We start from the raw sequence: 12343 nt of genomic DNA, 5'->3' as shown, positions 1-12343 counted from the left end.
GAGAGTACGTACATGTGATTCTACCAGAGTGGGACTTTCCCCCTGAGCCAATCTTAGACTTTTCACAGCCTACTGAGTCGACACTACCGGATGACGGGGTAGCTCTGATATACACGAAGGGACCTGTGCTCGCGAATGGTTTTGTACATAGTGACAGCAGTATTTCTGGTGGATCTGAGGGTATAGCTGTAGCTGCAGACGATAAAGAGGAAGAGGATCCTGAGATAGAGATGGAGTAGGATGAGGAGATAAATGAGCCTCATGACGATTCTCCGAACGGCCACGTGTAGACATAGTTTGATAGCCGTAGCGGTACTCTTTTGATGACACTCTAGTCTGACATTATCTATTAGTTAGTCTCTCACTTGTGTTAGTACACCCGAGAGCTAGGAGCTATATAGTGGTTAGGCTAGCCTGGGCGCCAGTTTAGCGGCTTTTTGTATAGGCCAGGCCCTGGGAGTGTCGTGTATATATTAGCTACGTAGGTTGACGAGGATGTGAACTAACTTGATCTTTGTAAACGCTACCTGTTTTGATATAGTGTTCATTATGTATATTATCAGTTGTGTTTCTATATTTCTTTATGCTTCCTTATTATTTCTGTCAATGTCTGCTTGTTTATTTCACCTTATCATCTGCAACGATATAAAAAAAAAAGTTACCTGTAAAATTGGCATCACTCTAACAAGGAGCAGGCTCATATATTAAATAATAGTTAATAATTAGGAAGAACAAGTTGGTAACACTTGGCTTCTTGTATGACCATGGCATACTGGGAGTTGGGTCGTTATAATTTGGTATCAGAGCAGTTCGTTCCCAATAGAGCATGGGGAGTGGACTGACTATGCTTCATTGCATACTCTGCTTATGTGTCTCATGCTGTTAGGGTATCTTTAAGATACATTTGGCATGAATGTCTATGAGCGCTCATTTTGGAAATGTTCGTGCCTTACTTGAAATATTAAGACTGATCACCTTAATGTTGATTGTTTGGTGTAACAACCCTAGTTTTTGAAAATCAAATAACTAGTTATTTGTGATTTATTATATTTGTTGATAACTTTATTTTAAGAAAATTATTTTATGAAAGATAATTAAATACATTTTCATGATAATTGAAGTTTAAATTAATTAGAATTTTTATATAATCTTTATTAGATATCTGGTATGATTGAAATTATAAGTTTGATAATTGAAAAATAATAGAGATTTCTATGATCTAATCTAGAAAATTGATATTTGAATTTAAATTGTACTTTACAAAATATAATTAACTTGTTCATTTTATAATGTAAATTAGAAATAATTGATTGAACTTAGCAATATGTTGATAAATAATGTTCCTAAATATTTTTAATAAAGTATATTTGGTTTTAAAATTACTGTACCCTTCAATTCCATATTCTTTTATAAAATCCCTAATTCCTAAACCTAAATTCCCAAATTGAATCAGAAACCCTAATTCCCAAATCCCAGAAACCCTAACCCTAATTTTTCCCCCATTTTCCCAGCCTCTGAATGCAGCCCCCACCCCCTTTCTTCCTAAACCTAACGCTGAAACGGAATCAGACAGGGAGAGAGGGAGGAAATCAGAGTGTCATCTAAGCAGCCACCGTTCAATCGCCAGAGCCACCACCGGGGGTCCTTCGCCGTCATTGTCGTCAACATCCACCCGAGTTCCAGCGCTACGAAGTCCAGCCATCGTGACCTTCGTGGAGCCCGCGTCGCTGTCGCCTCGGCTGTTCCCACCGCCGCTGGATCCGTCGCACGTTGTCGTCTGAGGAGCCACCGCCGCCGTTGCTTGTTGTCTCCCTTAGGGCCGTCACCGTCGCTGGAGCCAGCCGCCTCCGTCGCTGTTCATCCTTGTCGTCATCATCGCCATTCTGTGGAGGCCGCAGAGAGGAACGCGAACCAGGAGCCATAGCGCCGCCGCCGTCGATCTGTCACCGTGCTGCTGCGTCGCCGTTGATGAAGTTTCTGCCACCGTCGTGAACTGCGAATAGAGGAGAGGGAAAGAGAGGAGTTCGCAAGGGAGAAGAGGAAGCAGCGCTGCCCTTCGTCGCCGCTGCTGCTAAGGTTTGTGGAAGAGAGTGTCGTCGTCGCCGTGAGTGGAGTCCACCGTCCGAGCCGCCACTAGAGAGCGCCGCTGCTACCATGTGTACAGAGAAGAGGAGAGCCGCGAGAATCAAGGGAAGAAGATGTTGTTCTGCCTCTGCTTCTGGGTTTTGGAATCTGACATAAGCGCCACTGCCGCTGTTAGAGTTTATGTTGCTCTGGCCTTGCTCTGGCTCTAATCTGAATTGTTACTGTTGCTGTTTGGCTGATGCTGAGGCCTTCCATCATCATTGGAGCTTCCCAGAATCATCGTGGTTGCTGCCAAGAGAGCTGAATGGGTGCTGGAAATTGCTAACGGAGCTGCTGTGCTTGGCAATTTTCGTGAGTTTCGACATTGAGGTAGGGGATTTATTTTTAAAGTTAAACATTTTTAATTTAGAATACCTACAAAGTTATTGGATAAGTGCAAATGGTTAACACTGGTTAAGAATTTCTTAATTAACATGAATGACTTGAAATGCATTTGAAATTAGTTAGTCGTTCTGATTATTCTGAGCTGTGATTGAACTTAGATGCTATTGTGAATAACGATTAATCTAGTGTAACTTATTAAATTGAAATATGCCGAGTTAATTGTTGAACAGCTGTTGAATGGATAATTGATGAATTGAGTTTGGATTGCTGCTGTGAATGTAATTGGTTTTGTTGTTATGAGAGACTAATTGATAGAAATAAGCTTGGTTTGAGGTTGTGAAATTTGGATGAAATTTGATGATGTTTTAGTGTTCCAGTTGGATTATTGAATTCAGGTTATGGCTGTGAATGTCTTTGGGCTTTGTTGTTAGTGTTTGAAGCTGTAATTAATATTGTTTTCTCTAATATTGATGGAATTGTTGCAAAGTTCTAACTCTATGTAATTATACTGAATTAGTTGAGTTGTGTGGCTAAAAATTATGATTGGAATGATTGAGATTTTTTATTGGAACTTTGGTTGAATTCGTTGATTTTGTGAAATTGAATTATAAATTGTTTGATGAGAGATTATTGTGATTTCGGTATTTTGATGGGTCAAGTTGAAATTGTTGCTGTTGAGTTGGTTTACTGTAATGGACTTAGTTAGTGATTAATTGAAGTTGGGCTTAAGGAATAATTGGAAGACTGAATCTTAAAATGTTGAATTAATTGCTGAAAATCTGATTTTTGAAATTAAAAGATGACTTTAGAAGTGAATCAGTTATTCAACGATAATCGAAATGATATGAGAGTAAAGGCTGATTAAACTATAATAAAAGTTGTTGCTGGGATTCAATTTTGAGAAGTTTGAATTAACTATAGAACTAGTTATGATTTTTCAAAGTTAAAATGTAAAACTTGATTTTCTGCATTACTTTTAAATGAAGCCGGAGACTTTGAAAATCTATAACTAATTCTATGATGTTCGGAATTGCATGGGACTAAGTCTAGATTAAGCTTGGGAATATAGGAAGCTGGACTGGTAAATTTAAGACTTTTTCATTAAGTTTATGATTTATGGTGAATTTTTGGATTATGAATGTCAAATCTGGTTTTCTGCAGAAAGCTTAACACAGCAGCAACTTGTTCCCTCTATTAAATATTCTCCAGTTTGAATTTTGAAATCGAACCAATTTTAAATGAAACTCTGGTCCTAGTACTTTAATTTCATAAAAAGTTAGAATTTTTAGAGTTGTGGTTTTAAAGATATGGATTTTTAAAGTAAGATGTATTATGCAGTAAAAATCAGGTTTTGTTTTCTAAGTTAGTAACTTTCAGACTTTATAATTTTTAATTCTGGAATGATATTGAGATGAAATTAATTGGAGGTGAAATTTGAGTATGTTTAGTATATATGATTTAAATTTCAGGTTTTTCCATGTTTTAGTAAGTTAGTTATGGGACTTGGAAGAGGTTGTGTTCAATGATTTGTAAAACAGACTTCAGCAGAAAATTACCTAACTTCCAAGCTACGTAACTCCTCCATTAAAAATGGTATGACCCTGGAACCAATTGAGAAAGAAATTTGGATAAATTATGTTTAACAACATTAATTTTGAAGGTGGTTGGATTTAATTTGGATTTTATATAAAATTTTGAATGTTGTACACTGCTGCTGTCTTCTGGTTTTAAGGCACTACAGAGCAGTCACGGTTTTGCTTATATTCCTGAAGCTAGAGTCCGTGAAAAATTGTGATTTTTGTTTAATAGAAAGCTTAATTCGAGACGGTCGCATGGCTATAAGGTTTGCATAATTCCGAAATCGTTTGATATTTTAAAAATAAAACTGAAATTAGATTGCCGATGTTGTTTTGGTGATTACTTGGATATGGAATTTGAGAAATAGATTTTCTATACTATTATCAAATGTTTTTGAGAATATATTATTGTGGCAATTGTTGAGAAAGGTTTGATAAGATGTTGGGAAAGAGGGAACCCGTAAGGGTGGTTAAGTCCGAGTTTTAGGGGAGATGCTGTCGAAATTTTATAAAAAACTGAGGTTTTATTTGAGAAGTCATTTTAGAAAATTTGAACTTGAAAAATTATATTATTTGAGTTTTATCTAAATAAGAGAAAAATTATACTATTTTGAATTTGGAATTACCAAGAAAAGGTTTATGTTTCAAGTTTGAATTATTTAAGAAAGGAATTATGTTGAGTTTGATTCATTATGAAAAGGGTTATGATTTGGTCTTGAAATAAAGGATTACTTTTCAGGAGTTTGGTGAATTTTATAATATTTGAATCCGAATGATAAAGAGAAATGGTTTGAGCTAAGATGTTGTAAAAGTGAAAGATGTATAGTTTGTATAGTATGATTGAATTTGAATAGCATAAGTGAACAGAGAAAGAAAGAGGTACTGCACAAGAATGTGAAAGTGAAGATGAATAATGAAAATGATAATAAATGATGATAATGAGAATGATTATAAGATGATCTGCTGCGTGATGGCAGTCAGATAGATAGTGGTACGACCACAGAACCTTTTCCAGTGCTACACAGCTATTGAGAGCTATACCTGCAACTGATAGACTGGGATCACTTGTAGAGGATATTAATTCGTACACGGCTAGAATGTCGCACCTGTAACGCAAGGATTGCTTACAGAGGATATGATTTCATACACGGTTGGAATGCCGCAACCTGTAAGGCAGGGTCGGCTTACAGAGGATATGACGCATATGTCGGTTAGTGAGAACTGTACCTATGCTGACTGGAAAACCATACCCATTTCAGCTGCTTCGGGTTACGTCGGGAGCGGGTAGAAACTAACAAATGAGCTCATTACCTGCACTAGGGCTAGACATGCATCATCCTTATTTGCGCATTTGCATTTGATTGTGTTTGCTTGTCTTATTTCTTTGTAATTGTGCTGTTTGTCTTGTTGTAATTTGTTTGAATGTTCAATTAAATCTCTTGCTTGTACTTTTTGCTTCTGAATGTTTTAAAAAGATTAATAATTGACGTTGTGATTGAGAACTAATTAAGTGACTGAAAAATGATTGATATAATTAATCTTGTCATTGGGATCTGTTTTGAGTTTAGGAAGAGGCGATCAATTAGTTAAAGTAAAGCTAAGAGTATATCCAAAAGGTTTGATGAAATATTGTTTCCTTAAGTATGTTAATTATTTGTATTTTATTTCATTACTTTTACGGCATTCCCGTTCCCTACTGAGAACGTGTGGTTTGTTCTCACCCCAAAAATCATCCACCTTTTCAGTGACACAGGTTCGAAGACACAGTGTGAAGCTGCGGGCGATTATAGAATTTATTTATGAGTTAAGTGTGAGTTAATTTGCTTTCATAGGGTTCCCTCGCCCTTATTGCTTACGATTTTTATTTTATACAGAGGGATAGGATTTGTATCTGAGTTTTATTTGAAATCTTTTGTATGACAGATATTATTATTAATAATTATGTGATTATTACTACTTGGAAATGTTTGATATATGATTTTGATAATCAAAAATAAAAATTTTTCTGGAATTTTCCATAAAACTAAATCGTGATATCGAACTAAAGGCTCAATAGTAAATAGTTAATAAAGGAAAGCAGGTTGGTAACGCCTTACTTTCGGTACGATCATGACGTTCTGGAAGTTGGGTCGTTACAAATGGTATCAGAGCAGTTCGTTCCTGTTAGAGCCTTGGGAATGAACTGACTATGCTTTATTACATACTCTGAGTGTCTGTCATGCTTTGTGACTTGTTCTGGTAACAAGAGTTTGAGTTCTATATGCATGACTGTCTGATGATTAACGCTGTTGGTTTACCATTGCATGCTTCATGGTATTAGGTCTGGCCAACTTAATACTAATGATTTATGTATATGGAAACACTAATAGGTTATCATAGATGAAATAGAAGTTATAAGTGATGCGACTCACGGGGTTTGGGAGCGTTAGAGGTTATTAAGTTAGCTTCGATTCGATGTATAATCTTTATTCGTGCCACATGAACTCGTGCCATCCTTTTCTTTGTTGCTTTCATTGGAATTCTCTGGTTTGAATTTCTTCCTTAGAATGTGATTTGATTGTTTTCCAACCATACCTTGTCATTCTTTTATACCTTTACTTGCCTTTGAATCTGATTGCTTACATAACTCTTTGAATGTTCATCCTTGCCAATGCCTATACTTTTGTCCATATATTCTGCTTTCTTTGATTTTAGTTTGAACTTATTTTATTCTAGCAATTTTCGAGGGCGAAAATTTTTCTAACGTGGGTAGAATGTAACAACCCTAGCTTTCGAAAATCAAATAACTAGTTATTTGTGATTTATTATATTTGTTGATAACTTTATTTTAAGAAAATTATTTTACCAAAGGTAATTAAATACATTTTCATGATAATTGAAGTTAAATTGATTAGAATTTTTATATAATCTTTATTGGATATATGGTATAATTGAAATTATAAGTTTGATAATTGAAAAATAATAGAGATTTGTATGATCTAATCTAGAAAATTGATATTTGAATTTAAATTGTACTTTACAAAATATAATGAACTTGTTCATTTTATAATGTAAATTAGAAATAATTGATTGAACTTAGCAATATGTTGATAAATAATGTTCTTAAATATTTTTAATAAAGTATATTTGGTTTTAAAATTACTCTACCCTTCAATTTTATCAAAATATCTATTCATATCTATCCATATTCTTTTATAAAATCCCTAATTCCTAAACCTAAATTCCCAAATTAAATCAGAAACCCTAATTCCCAAATCCCAGAAACCCTAACCCTAATTTTTCCCCCATTTTCCCAGCCTCTGAACGTAGCCCCCATCCCCTTTCTTCCTAAACCTAACGCTGAAACGGAATCAGACAGGGAAAGAGGGAGGAAATCAGAGTGTGATCTAAGCAGCCACCATTCAGTCGCCAGAGCCACCGCTGGGGGTCCTTTGCCGTCACTGTCGTCACCATACACGCGAGTTGCAGCACTGCGAAGTCTAGCCATCGTGACCTTCGTGGAGCCCGCGTCGCTGTCGCCTCCGCTGTTCCCACTGCCGCTGGATCCATCGCGCGTCGTCGCTGAGGAGCCACTGCTGCCATTGCTCATTGTCTCCCTTAGGGCCATCACCGTAGCTGGAGCCAGCCGCCTCCATCGCCGTTCATCCTTGTCGTCGTCATCGCCGTTCTGTGGAGGCCGCAGAGAGGAACGCGAACCAGGAGCCATAGCGCCACCGCCGCCGATCTGTCACCGTGCTACTACATCGCTGTTGATGAAGTTTCTGCCACCGCCAAGAATTGCAAACAGAGGAGAGGGAAAGAGAGGAGTTCGCGAGGGAGAAGAGGAAGCAGCGCTGCCCTACGTCGCCGCTGCTGCCAAGGTTTGTGAAAGAGAGTGTCGTCGTCGTCGTGAGTGGAGTCCACCGTCCGAGCCGCCACTAGAGAGCGCCGCTGCTACCATGTGTACAGAGAAGAGGAGCGCTGCAAGAATCAAGGGAAGAAGATGTTGTTCTGCCTCTGGTTCTGGGTTTTGGAATCTGACATAAGCGCCACTGCCGCTGTTGGAGTTTATGTTGCTCTGGCCTTGCTCTGGCTCTAATCTGAATTGTTACTATTGCTGTTTGGCTGATGTTGAGGCCTTCCATCATCATTGGAGCTTCCCAGAATCATCGTGGTTGCCGCCAAGAGAGCTGAATGGGTGCTGGAAATTGCTAATGGAGCTGCTGTGCTTGGCGATTTTTGTGAGTTTCGACATTGAGGTAGGGGATTTATTTTTAAAGTTAAACATTTTTAATTTAGAATGCCTACAAAGTTATTGGATAAGTGCAAATGGTTAACAATGGTTAAGAATTTCTTAATTAACATGAATGACTTGAAATGCATTTGAAATTAGTTAGTCGTTTTGATTATTCTGAGCTGTGATTGAACTTAGATGATGTTGTGAATAATGATTAATCTAGTGTAACTTATTAAATTGAAATATGCCGAGTTATTTGTTGAATAGCTGTTGAATGGATAATTGATGAATTGAGTTTGGATTGCTGCTGTGAATGTAATTGGTTTTGTTGTTATGAGGGACTAATTGATAGAAATAAGCTTGGTTTGAGGTTGTGAAATTTGGATTAAATTTGATGATGTTTTAGTGTTTCAAATGGATTATTGAATTCAGGTTATGGCTGTGAATGTCTTTGGGCTTTGTTGTGAGTGTTTGAAGCTGTAATTGATATTGTTTTCTCTGATATTGATGGAATTGTTGCAAAGTTCTGACTCTATGTGATTATACTGAATTAGTTGAGTTGTGTGGCTGAAAATTATGATTGGAATGATTGAGATTTTTTATTGGAACTTTAGTTGAATTCGTTGATTTTGAGAAATTGAATTAAAAATTGTTTGATGAGAGATTATTGTGATTTCGGTATTTTGATGGGTCAAATTGAAATTGTTGCTGTTGAGTTATTTTACTGTAATGGACTTAGTTAGTGATTAATTGAAGTTGGGCTTAAGGAATAATTGGAAGACTGAATCTTAAAATGTTGAATTAATTGCTGAAAATATGATTTTTGAAATTAAAAGATGACTTTGGAAGTGAATCAGTTATTCAACAATAATCGAAATGATATGAGAGTAAAGGCTGAGTAAACTATAATAAAAGTTGTTGCTGGGATTCAATTTTGAGAAGTTTGAATTAACTATAGAACTAGTTATGATTTTTCAAAGTTAAAATGTAAAACTTGATTTTCTGCATTACTTTTAAATGAAGCCAGAGACTTTGAAAATCTATAACTAATTCTATGATGATCGGAATTGTATGGGATCAAGTCTGGATTAATCTTGGGAGTATAGGAAGCTGGAATGGAAAATTTGAGACTTTTTCATTAAGTTTATGGTTTATGGTGAATTTTTGAATTATGAATGTCAAATCTGGTTTTCTGCAGAAAGCTTAACACAGCAGCAACTTGTTCCCTCTATTACATATTCTCCAGTTTGAATTTTGAAATAGAACCAATTTTAAATGAAACTCTGGTCCTAGTACTTTAATTTCATAAAAATTTAGAATTGTTAGAGTTGTGGTTTTAAAGATATGGATTTTTAAATTAAGATGTATTATGCAGTAAAAATCAGATTTTGTTTTCTAAGTTAGTAACTTTGAGACTTTATAATTTTTAATTCTGGAATGATATTGAGATGCAATCAATTGGAGGTGAAATTTGAGTATGTTTAGTATATATGATTTAAATTTCAGAGTTTTCCATGTTTTAGTAAGTGAGTTATGGGACTTGGAAGAGGTTGTGTTCAATGATTTGTAAAACAGACTTCAGCAGAAAATTACCTAACTTCCAAGCTACGTAACTCCTTCATTAAAAATGGTATGACCCTGGAACCAATTGAGAAAGGAATTTGGATAAGTTATGTTTAACCACATTAATTTTGAAGGTGGTTGGATTTAATTTGGATTTTATATAAAATTTTGAATGTTGTATGCTGCTGCTGTCTTTTGGTTTTAAGGCACTACAGAGCAGTCACGGTATTGCTTATATTCCCGAAGCTAGAGTCCGTGAAAAATTGTGATTTTTAGTTTAATAGAAAGTTTAATCCGAGACGGTCACATGGCTATAAGGTTTGCGTAATTCCGAATTCGTTTGATATTTTAAAAATAAAACTGAAATTAGATTGCCGATGTTGTTTTGGTGATTACTTGGATATGGAATTTGAGAAATAGATTTTCTATACTATTATCAAATATTTTTGAGAATATATTATTGTGGCAATTGTTGAGAAAGGTTTGATGAGATGTTGAGAAAGAGTAAACCCGTAAGGGTGGTTAAGTCCGAGTTTTAGGGGAGATGCTGTCGAAATTTTATAAAAACCTGAGGTTTTATTTGAGAAGTCATTTTACAAAATATGAACTTGAAAAATTATATTATTTGAGTTTTATCTAAATAAGAGAAGAATTATACTATTTTGAATTTAGAATTACCAAGAAAAGGTTTGTGTTTCAAGTTTGAATTATTTAAGAAAGGAATTATGTTGAGTTTGATTCAATATGAAAAGGGTTATGATTTGGGCTTGAAATAAAGGATTACTTTTCAGGAGTTTGGTCAATTTTATAATATTTGATTCCGAATGACAAGGAAAAATGGTTTGAGCTAAGATGTTGTAAAAGTGAAAGATGTAAAGTTTGTATAGTATGATTGAATTTGATTAGCATAAGTGAACAGAGAAAAAAAGAGGTACTGCACAAGAATGTGAAAGTGAAGATGAACAATGAAAATGATAATAAATAATGATAATGAGAATGATTATGCGATGATCTGCTGCGTGAAGGCAATCAGATAGATAGTGGTACGACCACAGAACGTTTTCCAGTGCTACACAGCTATTGAGAGCTATACCTGCAACTGATAGCCTGGGATCACTTGCAGAGGATATTAATTTGTACACGGCTAGAATGCCGCACCTGTAACGCAAGGATTGCTTATAGAGGATATGATTTCATACACGGTTGGAATGCCGCAACCTGTAAGGCAGGGTCTGCTTACAGAGGATATGACGCATACGTCGGTTAGTGAGAACTGTACCTATGCTGACTGGAAAACCATACCCGTTTTAGCTGCTTTGGGTTACGTCTGGAGCGGGTAGAAACCGACAAATGAGCTCATTACCTGCACTTGGGCTAGACATGCATCATCCTTATTTGCGCATCTGCATTTGATTGTGTTTGCTTGTCTTATTTCTTTGTAATTGTGCTGTTTGTCTTGTAATTTGTTTGTATGTTGAATTAAATCTCTTGCTTGTACTTTTAGTTTCTGAATGTTTTAAAGAGATTAATAATTGACGTTGTGATTGAAAACTAATTAAGTGACTGAAAAATGATTGATATAATTAATCTTGTCATTGAGATCTGTTTTGAGTTTAGGAAGAGGTGATCAATTAGTTAAAGTAAAGCTAAGAGTATATCCAAAAGGTTTGATGAAATATAGTTTCCTTGAGTATGTTAATTATTTGCATTTTATTTCATTACTTTTACAGCATTTTCGTTCCCTACTGAGAATGTGCGGTTTGTTCTCACCCCAAAAATCCTCCACCTTTTCAGTGACACAGGTTCAAAGACACAGTGTGAAGCTGCGGGCGATTATAGAATTTATTTATAAGTTAAGTGTGAGTTAATTTGCTTTCATAGAGTTCCCTCGCCCTTATTGCTTACGATTTTTATTTTATACAGAGGGATAGGATTTGTATCTGAGTTTTATTTGAAATCTTTTGTATGACAGATATTATTATTAACAATTATGTGATTATTACTACTTGAAAATGTTTGATATATGATTTTGATAATCAAAAACAAAAATTTTTCTGGAATTTTCCATAAAACTGAATCGCAATATCGAACTAAAGGCTTAATAGTAAATAGTTAATAAAGGAAAGCAGGTTGGTAACGCCTTACTTTCGGTACGATCATGACGTTCTGGAAGTTGGGTCGTTACATTTGGTGCGGATAGGACCATAATGACTGCGAATAGGCAAAGTTTAATCGAGTTTCGAATGACAAATCGATGCGAGGCACAGCTATCCTCATAGCCGTTATGATCTCCATGGTTATGGTTATGTTAGATTTGGATGCTGTAAGGAACGAACGCTTATTTTACTTGTGAGGAATCTGGACACAAAGCTAGGATCTACCCAAGAAAATTTGCTCGAAATCCAGTACGAACCCAGCAATAAGGTCGAGTGTTTGCTATGATTGTTGACGATGCGATGCAATCAGACGCCCTGATCCAAGGTCAGTGTTATGTTAGAAATCGATTTCTAACTGTACT

At 35.8% G+C, this 12343-nt stretch overlaps 1 protein-coding gene and 1 long non-coding RNA gene across 2 annotated transcripts; both read left to right on the top strand.

Moving 5' to 3' along the window:
- The first annotated feature begins 1460 nt into the window (after positions 1 to 1460).
- LOC148564241 (uncharacterized) lies at positions 1461 to 6002 on the top strand. Its single transcript, XR_015883815.1, has 2 exons — positions 1461 to 2454; positions 5792 to 6002. It is a non-coding gene; the product is annotated as an uncharacterized LOC148564241 (long non-coding RNA).
- A 444-nt stretch (positions 6003 to 6446) lies between these two features.
- Positions 6447 to 11838, top strand: LOC148564240 (uncharacterized). The gene is made up of 3 exons (XM_088487015.1): positions 6447 to 6460; positions 7285 to 8284; positions 11620 to 11838. The coding sequence occupies exons 1-2, from the start codon at positions 6447 to 6449 to the stop codon at positions 8069 to 8071; spliced, it is 801 nt and encodes a 266-aa protein (XP_088343141.1). The 3' UTR covers positions 8072 to 8284; positions 11620 to 11838.
- Positions 11839 to 12343: the final 505 nt, after the last annotated feature.

This window comes from Arachis ipaensis, chromosome B5 (genome assembly GCF_059453495.1).
Source record: "Arachis ipaensis isolate K30076 ecotype BB chromosome B5, ASM5945349v1, whole genome shotgun sequence".
NCBI classification, from domain to species: domain Eukaryota; kingdom Viridiplantae; phylum Streptophyta; class Magnoliopsida; order Fabales; family Fabaceae; genus Arachis; species Arachis ipaensis.
This window is presented reverse-complemented; position numbering and strand designations above follow the sequence as displayed.